The sequence below is a fragment of the Zingiber officinale genome, chromosome 11B (assembly GCF_018446385.1).
Source record: "Zingiber officinale cultivar Zhangliang chromosome 11B, Zo_v1.1, whole genome shotgun sequence".
NCBI lineage: Eukaryota > Viridiplantae > Streptophyta > Magnoliopsida > Zingiberales > Zingiberaceae > Zingiber > Zingiber officinale.
This window is the reverse complement of record NC_056007.1, coordinates 77,763,393-77,780,490: the sequence shown is the minus strand read 5'-3', so window position 1 is coordinate 77,780,490 and position 17,098 is coordinate 77,763,393. Positions and strand designations below refer to the sequence as shown.

At 39.0% G+C, this 17,098-nt stretch overlaps 2 protein-coding genes across 2 annotated transcripts; one reads left to right on the top strand and one right to left on the bottom strand.

The window, feature by feature from the left end:
• Window positions 1-5,945: 5,945 nt before the first annotated feature.
• On the top strand, window positions 5,946-11,015 carry LOC122034475 (sulfite reductase [ferredoxin], chloroplastic-like). The gene is made up of 8 exons (XM_042593740.1): window positions 5,946-6,286; window positions 7,855-8,634; window positions 8,717-9,013; window positions 9,166-9,363; window positions 9,618-9,752; window positions 9,843-9,959; window positions 10,339-10,497; window positions 10,587-11,015. The coding sequence occupies exons 1-8, from the start codon at window positions 6,116-6,118 to the stop codon at window positions 10,794-10,796; spliced, it is 2,067 nt and encodes a 688-aa protein (XP_042449674.1). The 5' UTR covers window positions 5,946-6,115; the 3' UTR covers window positions 10,797-11,015.
• A 1,206-nt stretch (window positions 11,016-12,221) lies between these two features.
• Window positions 12,222-15,763, bottom strand: LOC122034994 (putative pentatricopeptide repeat-containing protein At5g09950). The gene has a single exon (XM_042594355.1). It carries the CDS (start codon window positions 15,745-15,747, stop codon window positions 12,541-12,543), a length of 3,207 nt encoding a protein of 1,068 aa, XP_042450289.1. The 5' UTR covers window positions 15,748-15,763; the 3' UTR covers window positions 12,222-12,540.
• Between the last annotated feature and the right edge of the window lie 1,335 nt (window positions 15,764-17,098).

The following is a 17,098-nucleotide window of genomic DNA, read 5'->3' as shown; positions in this document are numbered from 1 at the left end:
CCTTTTGGTCTTGCTCCAATGAGTTGTCCTCTTTGGATTTCTCTTGGTTTGGTGTAGTGGAGGATTCTCCATGAAGCTTAGCCAATTTGCTCCACAATTCTTTTGCATCTTCAAATTCTTCAATTTTGCATAGAATTGTGCTTGACAATAAACTAACCAATAATTTGGTTACCTTGTCATTCGCCTTGCACCTTTGGATTTGCTCTTGACTCCATTTGCTCTTCTTGAAAATCTTGCTTTTTGAATTCTTTGGAGCTTCGAAGCCTTCCATTAGAGCAAATCATTGCTCTATCTCCATCATAATGAAATTTTTGATTCTTGATTTCCAAGAATCAAAGCTTGTTGATATGAATGGTGGAGGCACCCTTGTGTCGAATCCGAGTCCATCTCGGAATTCCATCTTGAGGCTGAGCTCTTGATGAATTTTTTGATTTGATGAATTTTGCTCCAACTTCTTCACCCTCTAGCCTTTTTGCCCCTTCCAGCGATGATTCCGGTAAAGAGCGATGTCGCTCTGATACCACTTATTAGGGTCGTTTGGTGCTAGAGGGGGGGTGAATAGCTCGTCGCGCGCTCGTTGCTTGCTTCTTTGATGATGATATGCAGCAGAAAATACTCAAGCAATACTAACACTTAGGATTTACTTGGTATCCACCTCAAGAAGATGCGACTAATCCAAGGATCCACACACGACACGCTCTCCATTAATAAAAAAACACTCCTTCTCGATCGCAGCCAGAGGCGGAGAAGCCTCGTACAAACTCACACAATAAAATACAACACACGCAAGAAGAAAAACATAAGAATACAAATGAACACAATTTCTTCTTGCTTACTTGTTGCTTGTTGTTGCCTCTTGAACCTTGGAAGTGCACCAGTACTTTTCCCCAAGAGCATTCAAGAACTGGTGGAGAAATCGCGTAAAGTCGTTGGAGAAGAATCGGGTGAAAAGCTGCTGAGGAAATCGCTCGGAACGACTATATACTGTGCTCCCAATCGATTGAACTTCGTCCCAATCGATTACCACGTCACATCCCAGCCATCGCAGTCGTCCATCACCTGCATCCTGAGCAACGATCGAATCCCAATCGATTGGCCAATCGATTGGGGAGGCTTGAATCAATGGACCGATCGATTCAGAGCACCTCTGTACTCTTTGCAGAAAATCCTTAATCGATTGATCAATCGATTCCGTCTGCTTCGCGTTCTTGCGAGAAAAACTGAGCCCAATGGATCAACTAATGGATTGGCAGCTTTCAATCGATTAACTAAATCGCATCAACCAATCGATTGGCTGATCGATTGACCCCCCAATCGATTAGCCAATTGATTGGAAAGTATAAAAATGTGTAGAGCTTGAAACGAGCTTCATTTCACATCCGAGATCATCTCATTCCGATATCCGAGTCAAAAGTTATGACTTTCAGAAGTTTATTATGTCCGAGCTTCCTAGTTCCATGTCAACTCCCTGTTGGACTTACGATCGCTAAGTGTTCGGTCAACTTTTGACCCATCTGGACTTTCTCTTTGCTAACTTCTCGTTGGACTTCTGATCACCAAGTGTGATCCTCCTTGACCCACTTAGATTTATCGTCTTGTGTCAAGTGTCCGGTTCTCTATGGCCCACTTGGACTTCCTTCCACCAGATGTCTAATCACCCTTGACCCATCTGGATTTCTTTTTGCCAAGTATTCGGTCAATCGTTTGACCTACTTGGACTTCTCAATACTAGGTGTCCGGTCAACCTTAACCCACCTAGATTTCCACGTTCCTGACTTCACTTACCAGGTTTTTCATCTGCATAGCTTCACTCACTAAGACTTCCCATCTACCTAACTTCACTCACTAGGACTTTCACCTAGCTTCATTCACTAGAGTTTTCACCTGGCTTCACTCACTAGGGGTTTCACCTGACTTCACTCACTAGGATTTCCCAACTGTCTGGTTTCACTCACCAGGACTTTTAACTGTCTAACCTCCAGTTAGGACTTTCTCAATCAAGTATCCGGTCAACGCTTTGACCTACTTGACTCTTTTTCACATCTAACTGGTCAACATTGACTAGAGGGGAATTGTATCAACAATCTCCCCAAACGAATGATTGCATCTGTAATATCTATGTATTGTCAAACATCGAAACTTAAACATCGAAACTCAAGCTTGAGTCAACCAGGTTAATCTTGAACTAGGGATATTGCACCAATAGTAGTATGTCCGAATTGGGCAGGGGTCAATCCCTAGGGTGTCATAGCCTGTGGTAGTCCTCGCTATACGCCTTCCACCTATGTACCTAAATCTACCTTCCTCCATATTCGTGGGACCGACTCTAGGGGGGTTGTTGATGTAGCAGTTCCACATTTTTTTTAGAGTAGACCAGGACCATGTTGGGTTTGGTGTGGGAAGACTAGGCACTTGCTCTTGGTTTGCTCTCAAATCAGATCCAACGTAGTCTTGATATTGGTCTTTAACAGATTAAGCTTAAACGTTCTAACTAAAAGTTAGCATAATATTGGAATACCTCTTAGAGAGCCTAAAATAAGTAATGGAGGACACCTTTAGACTCTTTACGACCTTAGAAAGCCAAATGTTCTAGTTGAAGAATTATTTTCTCCTTGGCACTCCTAGGGAAGCCCAAAAGTAGTAAATGAGGGCACATTTGGACTTCTTGGCACTTTAGAAACTCACCAGACTTGGAATTTGGTGCAATCAAAGTTTTTTAGGTCGATTAATGGATTTTGATCGAAATCTATTGATGGACTTAGATTATTTGTATTTTTTTCAAATTTGTAATAACATAAAAGAGTATAGTTTGGAGAAGGTAGATTTAATGTCAAATCTTGGTTATGATTTTAGTACTTAAATTTTTAAAAATTGAGTTGTTTAAATCAATAGGCAAGCGAAAAGAAGAAAGATTTACTTTCCACAAGCATAGAGAGATGCTGATATTACATGCATATGAATTATCAAAATTATTTTAAAATTTAAATGTTTCAAATGTGATTTGGATGCATTAGAAGCCAACTTGTGAAAATTAGTGTTCATAAAAGGGGTAAAATGGGAAGGTCATCTAAATCAATGCGCCTTGAGCATTTTTAAAGTATGTTGAGTGATTTAAAAATTTTTCAAATCTACATGTATTGTATTCTTTGATAAATCCTTGAAAATAAATAAATATGCATGCCATTGCAGAATGAATACACATTTCAATAATCATTGATTGACTATTAATTATCAAAACACTTTTATTTTAAAATAATTTTAATTTTCTATTTAATATTTTATTTTTTAACTTCGCTCTTGATGATGAACCAATCATGATTGGTCCAAAGCTCATATAAAAGAAAAGGATTACATTAGATTGTCATCAGTGTTAAAATTATAGTAAATATTTAATGAATAGGTTTACTAAACTATTATGTTAATGCTAGGTTATTCTCTGGAAAGAACGTGTTGCAGGATCTGATTGTAACGTCTCGGTAAGGACCGCTAAATCTTCAAAACTCGAATGTAGTGCTAAATATACAAGAGTTTGCGTTGTAGAGTCCGATTGTAAAGTATTGGCAAGGACCACTACATCTTCATAAGAACTTGGGTGTAGTGTTAAATAGGTAAGAGTTCTCATACTATAAGTTGAATAAAAATAAATATGATAGGAAAACTAATAATCTAATATTTAGAACATGAAATATAGGAACCCTCACTGGTAAATCAATAGAGGTAGTAGATACAATGATTAGGAAAAGAATTAGTATTTTGTGTATACAAGAGATAAAATGAGTATACGAGAAGGCAAATATGATAAAGAACTCAGATTTTAAGTTATGATATACAGGAAAGAGTAAAGTAAGAAATTGAGTGAATATTATTGTAGACAGTTTGTTAAAAGATGAAACTGTAGAAATAGTTAAAAAAAAAGGGATAGAATTATAACACTTAAAATAATAGTGACGAAAGAAACTATGACCATAATTAACATATACACACTGCAAGTAGGATTAGATGAAGCTAACAAATCAAGGTTTTGAGATGACTTACATAAAGTAATACAAAATATTCCGTTAAATGAAATGATTTTAATAGGAGGTGATCTAAATAGTCATGTCGGAATAAAAAATGAGAAATATAAGAGGCTACATGGAGGTATGAGTTTGGAACGAGAAATGAAGAAGGAAAAAATATATTAGATTTTATGATAGCATATGACCTTTGAGAATTTTGACGATTCTTTCTTATTACATTTTAAAACCTTTGAGAAGTCAAATTAAACAATGGATAACAAATTTAAACTCCTTGCAACCCCAGAAATTCACAGGAACTGAAATGCATGCAATTAGAGTTCTCTAAGTCTATTAGTGAGTTTCGACCAAAGTTCATTGATGTATCTAGAGAGCTTCGATTGCATTCATTTCAGTTCCTATGGATTTCTGGGATTACAAGGAATTTAAATATGCTATCCATTATTTATTTCAACTTCTCAGATGTGTTAAAATATTTTTAGAAGAACCAACATATAAAAGAGAGGAAAAAAGATGAGGGAAAGAGATGAGAGAAAGAGAAAAATGTTGCATGTATAGGAGCAGAGGCGGATTTACATAGGGACTTGGGGGGCCCTGGCCCCCCCCCCCCCCCCCCCCCAGTCCATGTGTAAATCCTAGATCAGCCCTGCTTTTAGCTCTCTTCTCATGAGCAAAATTTGAAAAGACTCAAGCAGAGATCTCTCTTCGAAATTGTCGTCCAGAGAAACCAGAAGTTGGTGGATCATGGTGAAGGTTTATCCCAACACTGAAGCATATTGCGTAGCCAGTGGCGTTGAGGTCGCTAACGACGAGAAAGATAAAAGTATGGTGCTGACAGTGTGGAGGAGGTCTCTACTCTTCAGTTGCAGACTTGACAGACTCCATATCTACTAGACTGGAGTGTTCCAAAGAATAAGATACAATGAACATTCAACAAAGGATAAACTAAGCCAAAGAAAAACATTGACGGACTCTAGATCTGCTATTACAAAATTCGGGGAATGGAAATAGTGTATATATTGATAATAGGATGCCAAATAGAGGCATTTTGAAATCAACAAATAGACCCCCTGAAAAACATTTAGCTATGTTGGTCAACAGTGAAGAATTTACTGGGCTCTACAGGTGAAGTTGAGCAGGTGAAAGCTATATATATTTTTGTTTGATGGCAAATAGAGTCATAGATAAGGAGTACCTGCATGTGAAGAATGTCACGAATGTGAGAGGAAAGCAATTCGAATACTCAGACGCTTCAGCTTGATGTAATAATTAGAGTACCTAATCAATTAATAAACCAATATTATGAATAGCAATAATGAAATGCAAAGTAATAGATGCTGAATAGATGTGAATGATCAAAAGGATGGCAAATTGAATTTTACCCTAACGTTATCATATAACTGGTCTTTAGACCATACAAATTCGCATGTAGCTCCGATGTGAAATAAGGGCCGACAACTTATTTCAATGTCACAATATTACTTCGAGATATTGATATCAAACTACCAATAGAAAACTTAGGTCACGGGTTTTTCTAAATATGTAATGAATTCTAAATTGTCCTGCATAATCGACAATGAATGTAGCGGCACAAGTTTTGGTCCCCCAATATTCAAATCTTGGATCCGCTCTTGTATAAGAGGAAAGAAAAGAGAGAGAAAAATGACAAAGAAAATAAAAAAAAATAATCGGGAGGATAGAATGAAAAAAATACTATATAAAGATGATAAATAATAAAGTAGTACGTGACTTTTATTAAATTTAAAAGTTTAGATACGGTAAATCGTCGAAAATATTTCTGATTGATATTATCACTCAAAGGAGGTGTTCTACACGTACATATCAACAGATACCATGGCCAGCTACTGCTTAACAATAACAGAGAGTAATAATATCAGATTCTTGTTGGTATTTAAAATTAATTGCTAGATTAATCACCCACCGTCGTGTGGCCTTCCGTTGCTCACACACTTTTGCTTCGGCGTTTTCGCGGCGGCAAATACCAGCGAGCCGAGCACGCTGCCTCGCCCACCTGCTGGACTCGCTTCCTCCTATCCTCGGCAGTTTCAAGACTCGATTCTAGCCCTCCATCTTCAACCATGGCGGCCTCGACGCCGGAGGCGATCGGAACTGTGGTCGACCTGAAAATCCGCATCCCGGGATTCCAAGGGCTTCGATCTTCCGGATTGGTTCCTTTCGGAAGAGCAGTCGGGACTTTTCTGATCGGACGCTCGGCGAGGTCTTCCTCCTTCATCAGCGCGGTCTCCACGGTGAGATCGGTTTGTTGTTACTTAGAATTTGATATCTCGTTGTTAGATAATTTTATTTTTCGGATCGGGATGGGAAAGGAAATCGGCCCAGATGTACAGATTTAATGTTTAGGACGCCTTTTATATCGCCTTGCTAGTTGCGATGGAACTCACACGAGGTAAAATTTGGGTTAAGAAACCACATTCTGGGGAAAGAACTCCCTTGTGCGGAGTTTCTACCTGGGGATGACTCAGCTGGTAAGCTTACTAGTTCATAGTGGTGCTAGGAAAAACTCTATTGCTTGTACCAATTGACTCTGCTTTCGTAATTAGGAATGTACAAATAAGTGCTTCTGACTTTGAATAATCAATCCCAAATTGTTGATGGTCTAAATGAAGGAGTTGTTATCTTTGATTGTTTGTGGAGTCAATGTGCCTATTGAAGCTGATGTTCCAAATGCAGTCTTCTCTACAATGTTACAAATTGTCACAAATGTGAAAGAAATTGTTTCCAGTATTCATTCACCTACGTCTCCCAAATGATAAGGAGAAGAAGCTGAGTCTTCCATGGCACAATTCAGTCATAAATCAGTTATTTAGCCCGTCTTCATTCGGCTTGTTGCTAGTGGAGAGGATGCCTAGAATTTTGTGGGCCTTTGCTCATGGGCAACCAAGCACGCATGCAAGTTATCGTTCATTAGAGGTTTCTTTAGTTTCCGAATTTGTGAATCTTTGTCACTGCATATAAGTTGTGTGTTAGTTGCATATGGAATTGCCATGATACCTCTAGGGATGGTTTGCATTCCAACTCCCTGGAACAATCTTTGAGTTTGACATCATCGGAAGACTTAATGTAGAGTATCTGCAACAATTAGGTGCAGTTAGGCGATAATAAATACGCTTGCTCCACATTTACAGGAATTTGATTTCAGGGCCATTACTCACTGTGGCCAGATTTGTCGGACTAGAGGATTGCCAAGCCAAACACACCATCTGCCATTGAATCTGACAGCTTTTATGCTTTTAAGAAATGATGTTTTGTTGGTTAAGTAATTGGTGTTGATAAGAACTTGCTGAGTTCAAATTCCTCTTGTGAGTTTTGACATTATTACTTTAGTAATCAATCTATAATTTAGGAAAGTGACCTTGAGTGTTAATACTCTGATTTAAATTACTAAATTAGTCATGTTGACTTTGTAATCTTTTCTGGAAATACAGCTAATTAATTTAGCTCAAGAGCACGTGGGAGAAGGTGAAAACCATCCTGATAAGAAATGGTTGACCTGCATTATATCGTCGTGTAGAAGTATGGATGCAAAATGTAAAATATAACCTGCAGACATGATAAGGAGAATTGATTTTTTAGGTATTGTAGAATGAGCACTTTTAATTCTACTTTCTAATAAAGAAAGCTATTCCTCCTTTTTCTTTGATTCGTGAGCATATATGCATTCTTCTCAACACCAATGAGTACATATGCATACTGGATGGTTGTCTTCCAAAACATGTCTGTTAACTGACATTTGAGAGCACATTGTTTCCTTTTGTTGGGCTAATCCTGTTTATTCTCTTGATATTTTATTTTCTAGCCTACAAAGCCAGACAGTACTGAAGTTAAGCGGAGCAAGGTTGAATTGTTTAAGGAGCAAAGCAACTTCCTTAGGTTTCCTTTAAATGAGGAATTGCTCTCAGAAGCTCCAAATATAAATGAAGCTGCTACTCAGCTGATCAAGTTTCATGGGAGTTATCAACAAACAAATAGAGATGAACGTGGTGCAAAGTCTTACCAGTTTATGCTCCGTACTAAGAATCCTTGTGGGAAAGTCACTAACAAGCTCTACTTGGTTATGGATGACCTAGCTGATGAGTTTGGTATTGGCACTCTCCGCTTAACCACTAGGCAGACGTTTCAGTTGCATGGCATCCTGAAGAAAAACCTACAGACTGTGATGGCTACTATAATCAAGAACATGGGATCAACTCTTGGTGCATGTGGTGATCTGAACAGAAATGTATTAGCCCCTGCAGCGCCATATGCCAAAAAAGAGTATGTATTTGCACAGGAGACGGCAGAAAATATTGCTGCGCTATTGACGCCTCAATCTGGAGCATATTATGATTTGTGGGTAAATGGAGAAAAATTTTTGTCAGCGGAGCCTCCTGAAGTAGTGAAAGTTCGTAAAGATAATTCTCACGGGACCAATTTCGTTGACTCACCCGAGCCCATTTATGGCACCCAATTCTTGCCTCGAAAGTTTAAGATTGCTGTGACTGTACCAACAGACAATTCAGTGGATATCCTCACTAATGAGATTGGTGTTGTACTAGTTTCTGCTGATGATGGAGAACCTCAAGGCTTTAACATCTATGTAAGAACCTTTTGTGCTTCCATCCTTGAATCATAAATTTTTTATCACCCATTTTGTCCTGTTTAAGAATTTGCATTTGTAGGTAGGAGGAGGTATGGGTAGAACTCATCGTGTTGAGACAACATTTCCTCGTTTGGGGGAGCCACTAGGCTATGTCCCAAAAGAAGATATCTTAAATGCTATAAAAGCTATCGTTGTTACTCAAAGAGAAAATGGGAGGAGGGATGATAGGAAGTATAGTAGAATGAAATATTTGATCAGTGCTTGGGGAATTGAGAAGTTTCGCAGTGTTGTGGAACAGTACTATGGTAAGAAGTTCGAAGCATTCAGAGAATTACCTGAGTGGGAATTCAAGAGTCACCTTGGATGGCACGAACAGGTTCATTCCAGTTATTTTATTTGATCTGTGTTAATACTTTTGGATTCTTCATGGTTCTTACTTTTGAAATGTTCAATGATATGTATCCTCTTTTCAACTATATGCCCATGCTTCTCCATCTATCTTGTTTATGTTAATACATTTTATGGCAGGGTGATGGTGCAATGTTTTGTGGACTGCATATTGATAGTGGACGTATAGCCGGGAAAATGAAGAAAACTTTAAGAGAAATCATTGAGAACTATAATCTGAATGTCCGAATTACACCGAACCAGAATTTGATCTTGTGTGATATCCGACGATCCTGGAGACGCCCCATCACCACAGCTCTTGCTCAAGCAGGTCTACTGGTATAGCTAGCTTGCCTCTTCTTGAGGCCGTAACTATTGCAGTCTTCTATAAATAGGACTTCAGTAATTTGGTATCTGGCCTGACCAAAATAACCGATTGCTTCTTTTCTGCAGCTTCAGAATTATATCTGTGAGAAACATGGGCATTTGATTTTTAAATTGATGCCAAAATCTATTTATCTCTGCTTTCTGAGTTGGTTGAGACTCAGTTTTAAATTCTGCATTGCTATTGCTCATCGTTGTCAAACTTACAGCTACCCAGATACGTTGATCCTCTTAATATAACTGCCATGGCTTGTCCTGCTCTACCACTTTGCCCACTCGCAATAACAGAAGCTGAGAGAGGGATTCCAGAAATTCTCAAAAGGGTTCGAGCTGTTTTTGATAAGGTGATCACAATTATTTTAGTAGTTTGTAGTAATTTCCAAACCGCTATACACAAAACCATCTAAATGACTGATTTTGGAACTTTCTTGCAGGTAGGCATCAAATACAATGAGTCCATAGTGATAAGAGTGACTGGCTGTCCCAATGGCTGTGCCAGACCCTACATGGCTGAACTTGGCCTTGTTGGTGATGGCCCCAACAGCTACCAGGTGATTGAAAATGCGTCATTGATAAAGGAGGAATCAAACTCTATGCATTAGATAATGGATTAAAAACTAATCCTCATTGCAGGTTGGAATCTGCTTAATATATATAATACAATGGCATTTTGATTCCTTAAAAACATGTTTATTGGTTTGTTGCTACTCGTGGTTTTGTTATCATTCCTGTCTTTGTCTAGTAATTCATTGCACGTGTAAATACAAAGACCATCACTGTCTAAATTCTAGTTGTCAGTAACTTAGCAAACCCTTCACCACTGAATTAAGATTTTAAGAACGAATCTGTCATACATTTGGAGGACTTGTTAAGATAAGTTAATATCTGCTTAACTGCCAACTTCCTAATGTTTTCTGCTTGTTCAAATAGATCTGGCTAGGGGGGGCTGCCAACCAGACTACCCTTGCAAAAAGGTTTATGGATAAGGTAAAGGTTCATGACTTAGAGAAGATACTTGAACCGCTGTTTTACCACTGGAAAACAAAACGGCAACGTGGTGAATCATTCGGCAACTTTACAACTCGGATAGTAAGTCCAATTGATGATCTATCACTGAGGAACAGAAGTCTTTTTACAAACATTGCTACTCACATCAGTGTCTTCTCCCTTTGAATTAGGGTTTTGTGAAATTGAAAGAGCTGGTAGAGAAGTGGGAAGGCCCCGTGGAACCAGTATCAAGGTTCAACCTAAAAATCTTTGCAGACCGGCAGACATTTGAGGCCGTGGCAGAGCTTGCGAAGCGGCAGAACAAATCTGCTCACCAACTTGCCATGGAGGTCATCCGCGACTATGTTGCTTCCCAAGGCAAAGGATCAGAAGTTGAATGAGCATCACCTAAGAATCTTCAAATGGCTTTGTGATTTCTGGTAACCTTTTAGAGGCAATGTGATAACCAGTATCTACTCTTTGTTCAGGTAAAAAAGGAAGATCACGCTTCAAATCAATTTTTCTTCCATATTTTTCATCCAATTTTCAGAATATTTCTTGTGAAGTTGCATTCTCTAGACTTTTGTAGTGAATCAAATATAAGCTTCCCAACTTTTCAATTTGAGGCTCATCGGACATGAGTATCTAAGTGCTTACCTTTGTGAAAAACTTAAATTGAGCTTGGTATCTAAACTGGAGCTGTTTACAATGTTGCCTTCTATTGTTCATAAGGTGTTTGTTTATGAATTCATCAACTTCCTTATCAAATTATGATTGTGTTTTTCTCCAACTATTTCACGAATCTTATACCTCCCTCCATGCTTGATTAAATCATTATTTTTCTATATCATTTATAGAATTAATCTTGGAATTTTTGCATCGCAACCGCTGCCAGAAAATTCATCACCAGGGACAATGAACAAGAAATCATACTGTACACTTATCATACTGACCACTGAATAACTATCCTTTTTCTTAATAAAAGAATACAGCAAAAAAGTGACAGAGCTCGAACCTATTCAAAAGCTTATTAGTATTGTGAATCCTATCAAACTTTCACTCCTAATCATTTCTCTGTCCTACTTTGAATTGGGCAATTCATCCAGTATTGCTTCTACTTTGACTCTTTTCTTCGTTTTTTTCTGTATGATCCAAAATAATGCAGATCATGCCAAAGCTAAAAAAATGGACCAACTCTCCATCACTAATCTTGCAGTAAAACATTGTTTACTTGGTGTAAGACAATATGGTGACAATTTATTAGCTGCTACATAAACACACATGGTTTTAAAAAGCCTCGCATAAGCATATGCTCTAAGGAACGGCATACCATTGACTGCATATGACAAGCAGCTACAACTGTTAGTAACAAAAGAAGTCTATATTTAGTTAAATTGAACCAGTTCAGGCTCTGAAATTAGCTTAACATCAATAGTAAAGCATAGAGGAACAACTAAGAGGATAGTTCAAATCCCACTAAGGACAAATATACTGAAGGTTGCTTTGGATATATCGGTAGGCAAACGAGAGGGAAGATCGTCTACCTATTATAAAAAAAAAAAGACTTAACAATTATTCTGCCAATGATAAACATCTACCTTTACCTATTATCAAAAAATAAAATCGACTTAACATTTATTATGCCAATGATAAACGTATATTTTTATATGCACAAGTACTAAGACTGTTGATTAATATTGCCCTCATGTCTTTTGCATTATATGACTGACTTATTTTTATATATGGAATATGAGGAAGTACAAATTGAATGTGTTGACTAAATAAAATGCATGTAGGTTATACAAAATTAATATGCTAAAAGGTACCTTTTGCCTTCTTGGTTTGTAGCTTCTCAGCTTGATCTGCCTTTTCTTCATTAGAATTCAATTCTCCGAGACTTCCTCAGCAAAAGCTAGTAAATGTATCCTGGATTCAGTGTGATTATACTCATCTCTGTGGCAATTATTTACTCCCCTGATTTTCCACCAAAATCCTAAAGAGAAGTCAAATGATGCAATATTGTTCTAGCAAAAGGAGAATCTCTAAGAAGCCCCTACATTGCAACACTAGTCTAGTGAGCAAAAGAAATTTTGCAGCAAAACCCTGCAAATTCAGATTTGTTATATAGCAAACCGTAGTTTGTCGCTACCAAAAATCACCACACGAACATCTACCGTCCTCAAAATGATGGAACCTGATAGAGTCACGTAAAGTTATTCTTCTCCCAACAATCTTAGAAATGTAGCAAAAAGCTGAGTGACAATCACCACAAACTCTAAGGTTCTTCATGATCCGTATTGGGATTGTCGAAGAGTGAGAGAGGACAAATGCAACTGCAAGCTTCTCGCTGTGATAACTTAATAGCTCCTCTTTGGTCTCCAACTCTATATCATACAATGAGAAATCTACTTGAGGAACATAACCTATTTCTCTTATCTTCTGAATTAGAAAATGTAGCTTGGCATAAATCTTTTCAGTGTTTGGATGTGATTTATCTCCTGAAACGAAAACATGAAGTCCATCCTGTAATGTGACCCAACTACACCCTGCTTCTTTCTTGACTGGTAGCGCCTGCATAACTTTTCGAATTCTCGCTGCATCTTCCCACCTTGCTTTTGAAGAAAACATGTTAGAAATGAGGACATAATTAACTGGATTTTCAGGTTCCACTTCCAAAAGCATTTTGGATGCTTGTTTCGCTATCTCTCTCTTAGCACCATCTTTTGACCTGTGACAAGCAACTAACACAGTCCTCCATATCATATCATTTGGCCGCAGAGGCATTCTAATAATGAAGTCCTCCATTTCATCTAACTTGCCTGTTCGGCCTAAGAGATCTATGACACATGAATAGTGCTCAATTTGAGGAACCAAACCATGATTCTTCATTGATTCAAAATGCTCCAAACCTTCTTCCACCAATCCTGCATGACTGCATGCAGACAAAACACCGACGTAGGTAACAAGATCTGGACACTGACCTGAACTTTGCATTTTGTTAAAGAGCTTCAGAGCCTCATCTCCATTCCCATGCCTAGCATAACCAGAAATCATAGAGTTCCATGAAAATTCATTTCTCAAATTCATGGATTCAAAAACCCGTGAAGCGTAATCAACTCTTCCGCACTTGGCGTACATATCAACGAGTGCACTCCCTACTACTACATCAATTTCCAAATAAGTTCTTATTCCAAAAGCATGTATTTCCATCCCATGATCTAGTACTGCTAAAGAAGCACAAGCACTTAGAACAGTGGCAAAAGTAAAAGAGTCCATCTTGGGCCCCCTGCGGATCATAGAATATACTAGATCCATGGTCTTCTGCATTAGCCCGTTTTGGATATATCCTGAGATCATTGAATTCCATGAGACACCATTCCTCCTATCAGCCATTTTGTAGAAGAGTCGCTCACAAGAATCCATATCCCCAGACTTTGAATAGCTTGATAGGAGAGAATTCTCAACCACAATGTCTTCTGACATTCGATGTTTCAGTACTAGATTATGAACTTGCCTGCTCATCCCAAGATCTGATAGTGCAGAGACAGCAGCAAAGACATTTATGATTGTCACATTGTTGGGGTACCAACCGCTTCGCATCATATCTAAGAAAATCCTCACTGAATCCATAAGGAATGCTCCATTGCTTGCTAATGCCCCAATTATACTGTTCCATGAGATCAGATCATGCTTAATCATGTAGCTGAAAACTCTCCAACAATCAGACATTTTACCACATTCTCCATACATTGTCAGAAGAGAATTTGACACAGAAACATCCATGTCAAGCCCTACTTTGGTCAAAATACAGTGACACTGCACACCTGCATTTGTAAGTCTTAATCTAGCGCATGAACTTAATGTACTAATAACTGAAAATTTGGAAGGCAAAACACCATTTCTTAGCATCAGATGAAAGTTTGTTAGAGCCTCTTCTGAAAGCCCATTCTGATCAAGACAAGTGATCATGGTATTCCAGGAGACTTGATCTTTAACTCTCAACAGGCTGAAAACCTTGGCTGCATTATCAACATCACCATACTTCGCATACACATTAATCAAGCCATTCCCTATAGCGACATGTTTTTCTATTAATCGATTTCTGATGACATAACCATGAATCTCCCTTCCTATTCCTAATCCTTCCACCGATGCTGAGAATGCAGACAGTGCACTCAGCAATATCACATAAGAATCAGCATTGACTATAACTGATCTTCTTGCTTCTCGATACACATCTACTGCTGCTTCGCCAAGGTTCCGCTTGATCAGTCCAACCATTAACCCATTCATCGAAACAGCATTTTTCTCATCCAATAGACAAAATATTTCCTTAGCTCTATCAAGCATTCCTGATCGAGCAAATGCACTAACTAGTGCACTGCCAACATATAGGTCTCTTGAGAAGCCTGACTTGGATATATAGGCAAGCATTTGTTCAAGAACAGAGCAAGCATAAAAGCAACCATAAGTTGCAGTTATCAAACTGCCATATGTGAATTCATCGGGTCTCAAACAGCATCCTGAATTACCCATTTGCATCTCAGAGAACAGCTCAAAGGCGGACTCAGCATCTCCTCTCTCCGAATAGACTGAGATGATCGAGTTCCATGTGATCGAACTCTTTTCTGATGTCCAATCAAACACTCGTCGTGCATGCGACGCAGAATCCAAACGGCAACTACCATACATCAAGATTAGCGCATTGCAGACTAATGTGCTTATAGAGCTCGAAGTTTTAGAGATCAAACCATGGACTTGGGTTCCTAGCAGCAAGCGGTCAGGACCAGAGACACCGCACGCTCGAAGAACACTAGTAAACGTGAGCTGCGAAGGTTCAATCCCAGACCGAAGCATCGAGCGGAAAAAATGGCAGCTCTCGTCGCACAATCCATGTCGAGCGCATCCTGAAATCAAGCAAGTCCAGGAAACCGCGTCCTTCTCCGGCATTTCGTCGAACAGCTCGGCAGCGGTCGCCAAGTCGCCGGCTTTAGCATAGAGATTGACCACGTTGTTGGACAAGAACACGTCGGACGTGAAGCCGCTCTTGATCCACTCAAGGTGGAGGCTTTTGGCGTCGCCGAGGTCGGAGGAGGCCAAATAGCGCCGGACGAGCTGTTGGTACGCGGAGTCGTGCTCGCCGGCAGCTGGCTGGATTGATGCCCCGGAGGAAGCCGGGAAAGCGAGACTGCCGCGAGGTCCCCTGCGCTGAGCGAAAAGATCATCCTGCACACCGGGACGCTGCGGGAACAGTTGGTCTAGAGAGATCGGAGGACGGGGAGGGCGAGCTACGGCGTGGGCGTGAGATTGGTGCGACGACGAAGCGAGTAGTCGCACAAATGGGCGGCGCATCAGTGGCGAATTGAACGGGTTCGGATTCGATAGAGCGGAGTCGCTAAAGAAGACCGTGTGCCGAACGTTGTGTCTATCGGGTCGGATCTTATTCTCATGCTCTCGCTTGACATATTACGATAAGATTAATTAATTGATAAACAAAACCGGACAAACATAATCAGCGTCTAGCCAACATGCTGCGGATTGATTATTGCGGAACGGTCCGTGACTCATCTAAAATTGATCCAGTGTCTTGAATTTTAAAATAAATTTTTTCTTAAATCTTAAATCTTAAATACCCTAAATATAATTTTTTACCTACAAAGTCATAAATTAATCTTTCATAATTAAATTTTCCTAGAAACTCATTCTTAATAGAAATTATAACAATATGCATTTAATCTTATTTAGATAGTGGTTTAACTTTATTTGGATATTGGTGAGATTATGCTCGACAGAATCCAATAAAAAAAGTAGAATTTGTGCCCTGGGCTTCTTGAAAGTGGGCTTCTTGGAGATGGGTTGGAAGTTTAGATTGGGTCGCCTGACTTATTGTGGAAGTATCTACATGTTACTCTTGGGCTGCATATTGTTGTGTTCTGGCTAAGGAGGCTCTGTAAGCTCTGGAGGTCAGAGCAGAACTTGCCAGCCTTTTAGTGGCCCATCGGTCAGCCTTATTTTGATAATACTGTAGTAGAGTTGAATGTTGTGTTGTAAAAGAAAATGGAAAGAATCGGGTGCCCATATCTCTTGGCCAGTAGATCTTTTCTGTATATGTTTCTCCTACTAGAAAATACTCATTTGAGTCTTTTAATTTATCCCATGATCACTTAGCCCCTTGGACGGAAGCTCTCCAATGTTTCAATTGGTCTGGTAATGATGAGAAAGCTTCCCAATCGATGTCAAAATCAGAAGTATAATCATCAAATTCTAGTTGTTGACCATTGAGGTCATCAATATCTATTTTGATAAGGTGTCTAGCAGGCTCAATTTTTAGACCTACCCATTCTGGAGGTGAACTTTCAAAAGTGCAGATAACAAATGTTTCTTCCTCTTCTAGGGCAATAGCTATGATTTGTCCAAGTTTCTTTGGAAAGTCCTGGAGAGAGTCAGGGTCATATACCCATAGTTTGTAGAGCAAATCATAGTCCATTAAAAGGAATGGAGTAATGACTCTTCCTTTAATTGTTGGTGGTTCATATGTGTCCATGTTTATATGAACCTTTCGGAAAGCATATAGGAGATGTGACATTGACATCCATATTTTTCTGAAGTTTCACAGGCTTTGGTTCTTTTGTTGCATTTCAATTTGGGGCTGCTTTCTCCTTCATATATGATTGTCATCCCCTTTGGGACTTGTTCTTGATGT

What these genes read in the sequence shown, in the direction of transcription:
- LOC122034475 (XM_042593740.1), top strand. Translation starts at nt 6,116, where the DNA reads ATGGCGGCCTCGACGCCGGAGGCGATCGGAACTGTGGTCGACCTGAAA. An exon ending in ATGGCCCCAACAGCTACCAG is followed by an intron (nt 9,960 to 10,338) that starts GTGATTGAAAAT and finishes TTGTTCAAATAG; the next exon opens with ATCTGGCTAGGGGGGGCTGC. An exon ending in GCAACTTTACAACTCGGATA is followed by an intron (nt 10,498 to 10,586) that starts GTAAGTCCAATT and finishes CCTTTGAATTAG; the next exon opens with GGTTTTGTGAAATTGAAAGA.
- LOC122034994 (XM_042594355.1), bottom strand. Translation starts at nt 15,747, where the DNA reads ATGCGCCGCCCATTTGTGCGACTACTCGCTTCGTCGTCGCACCAATCT.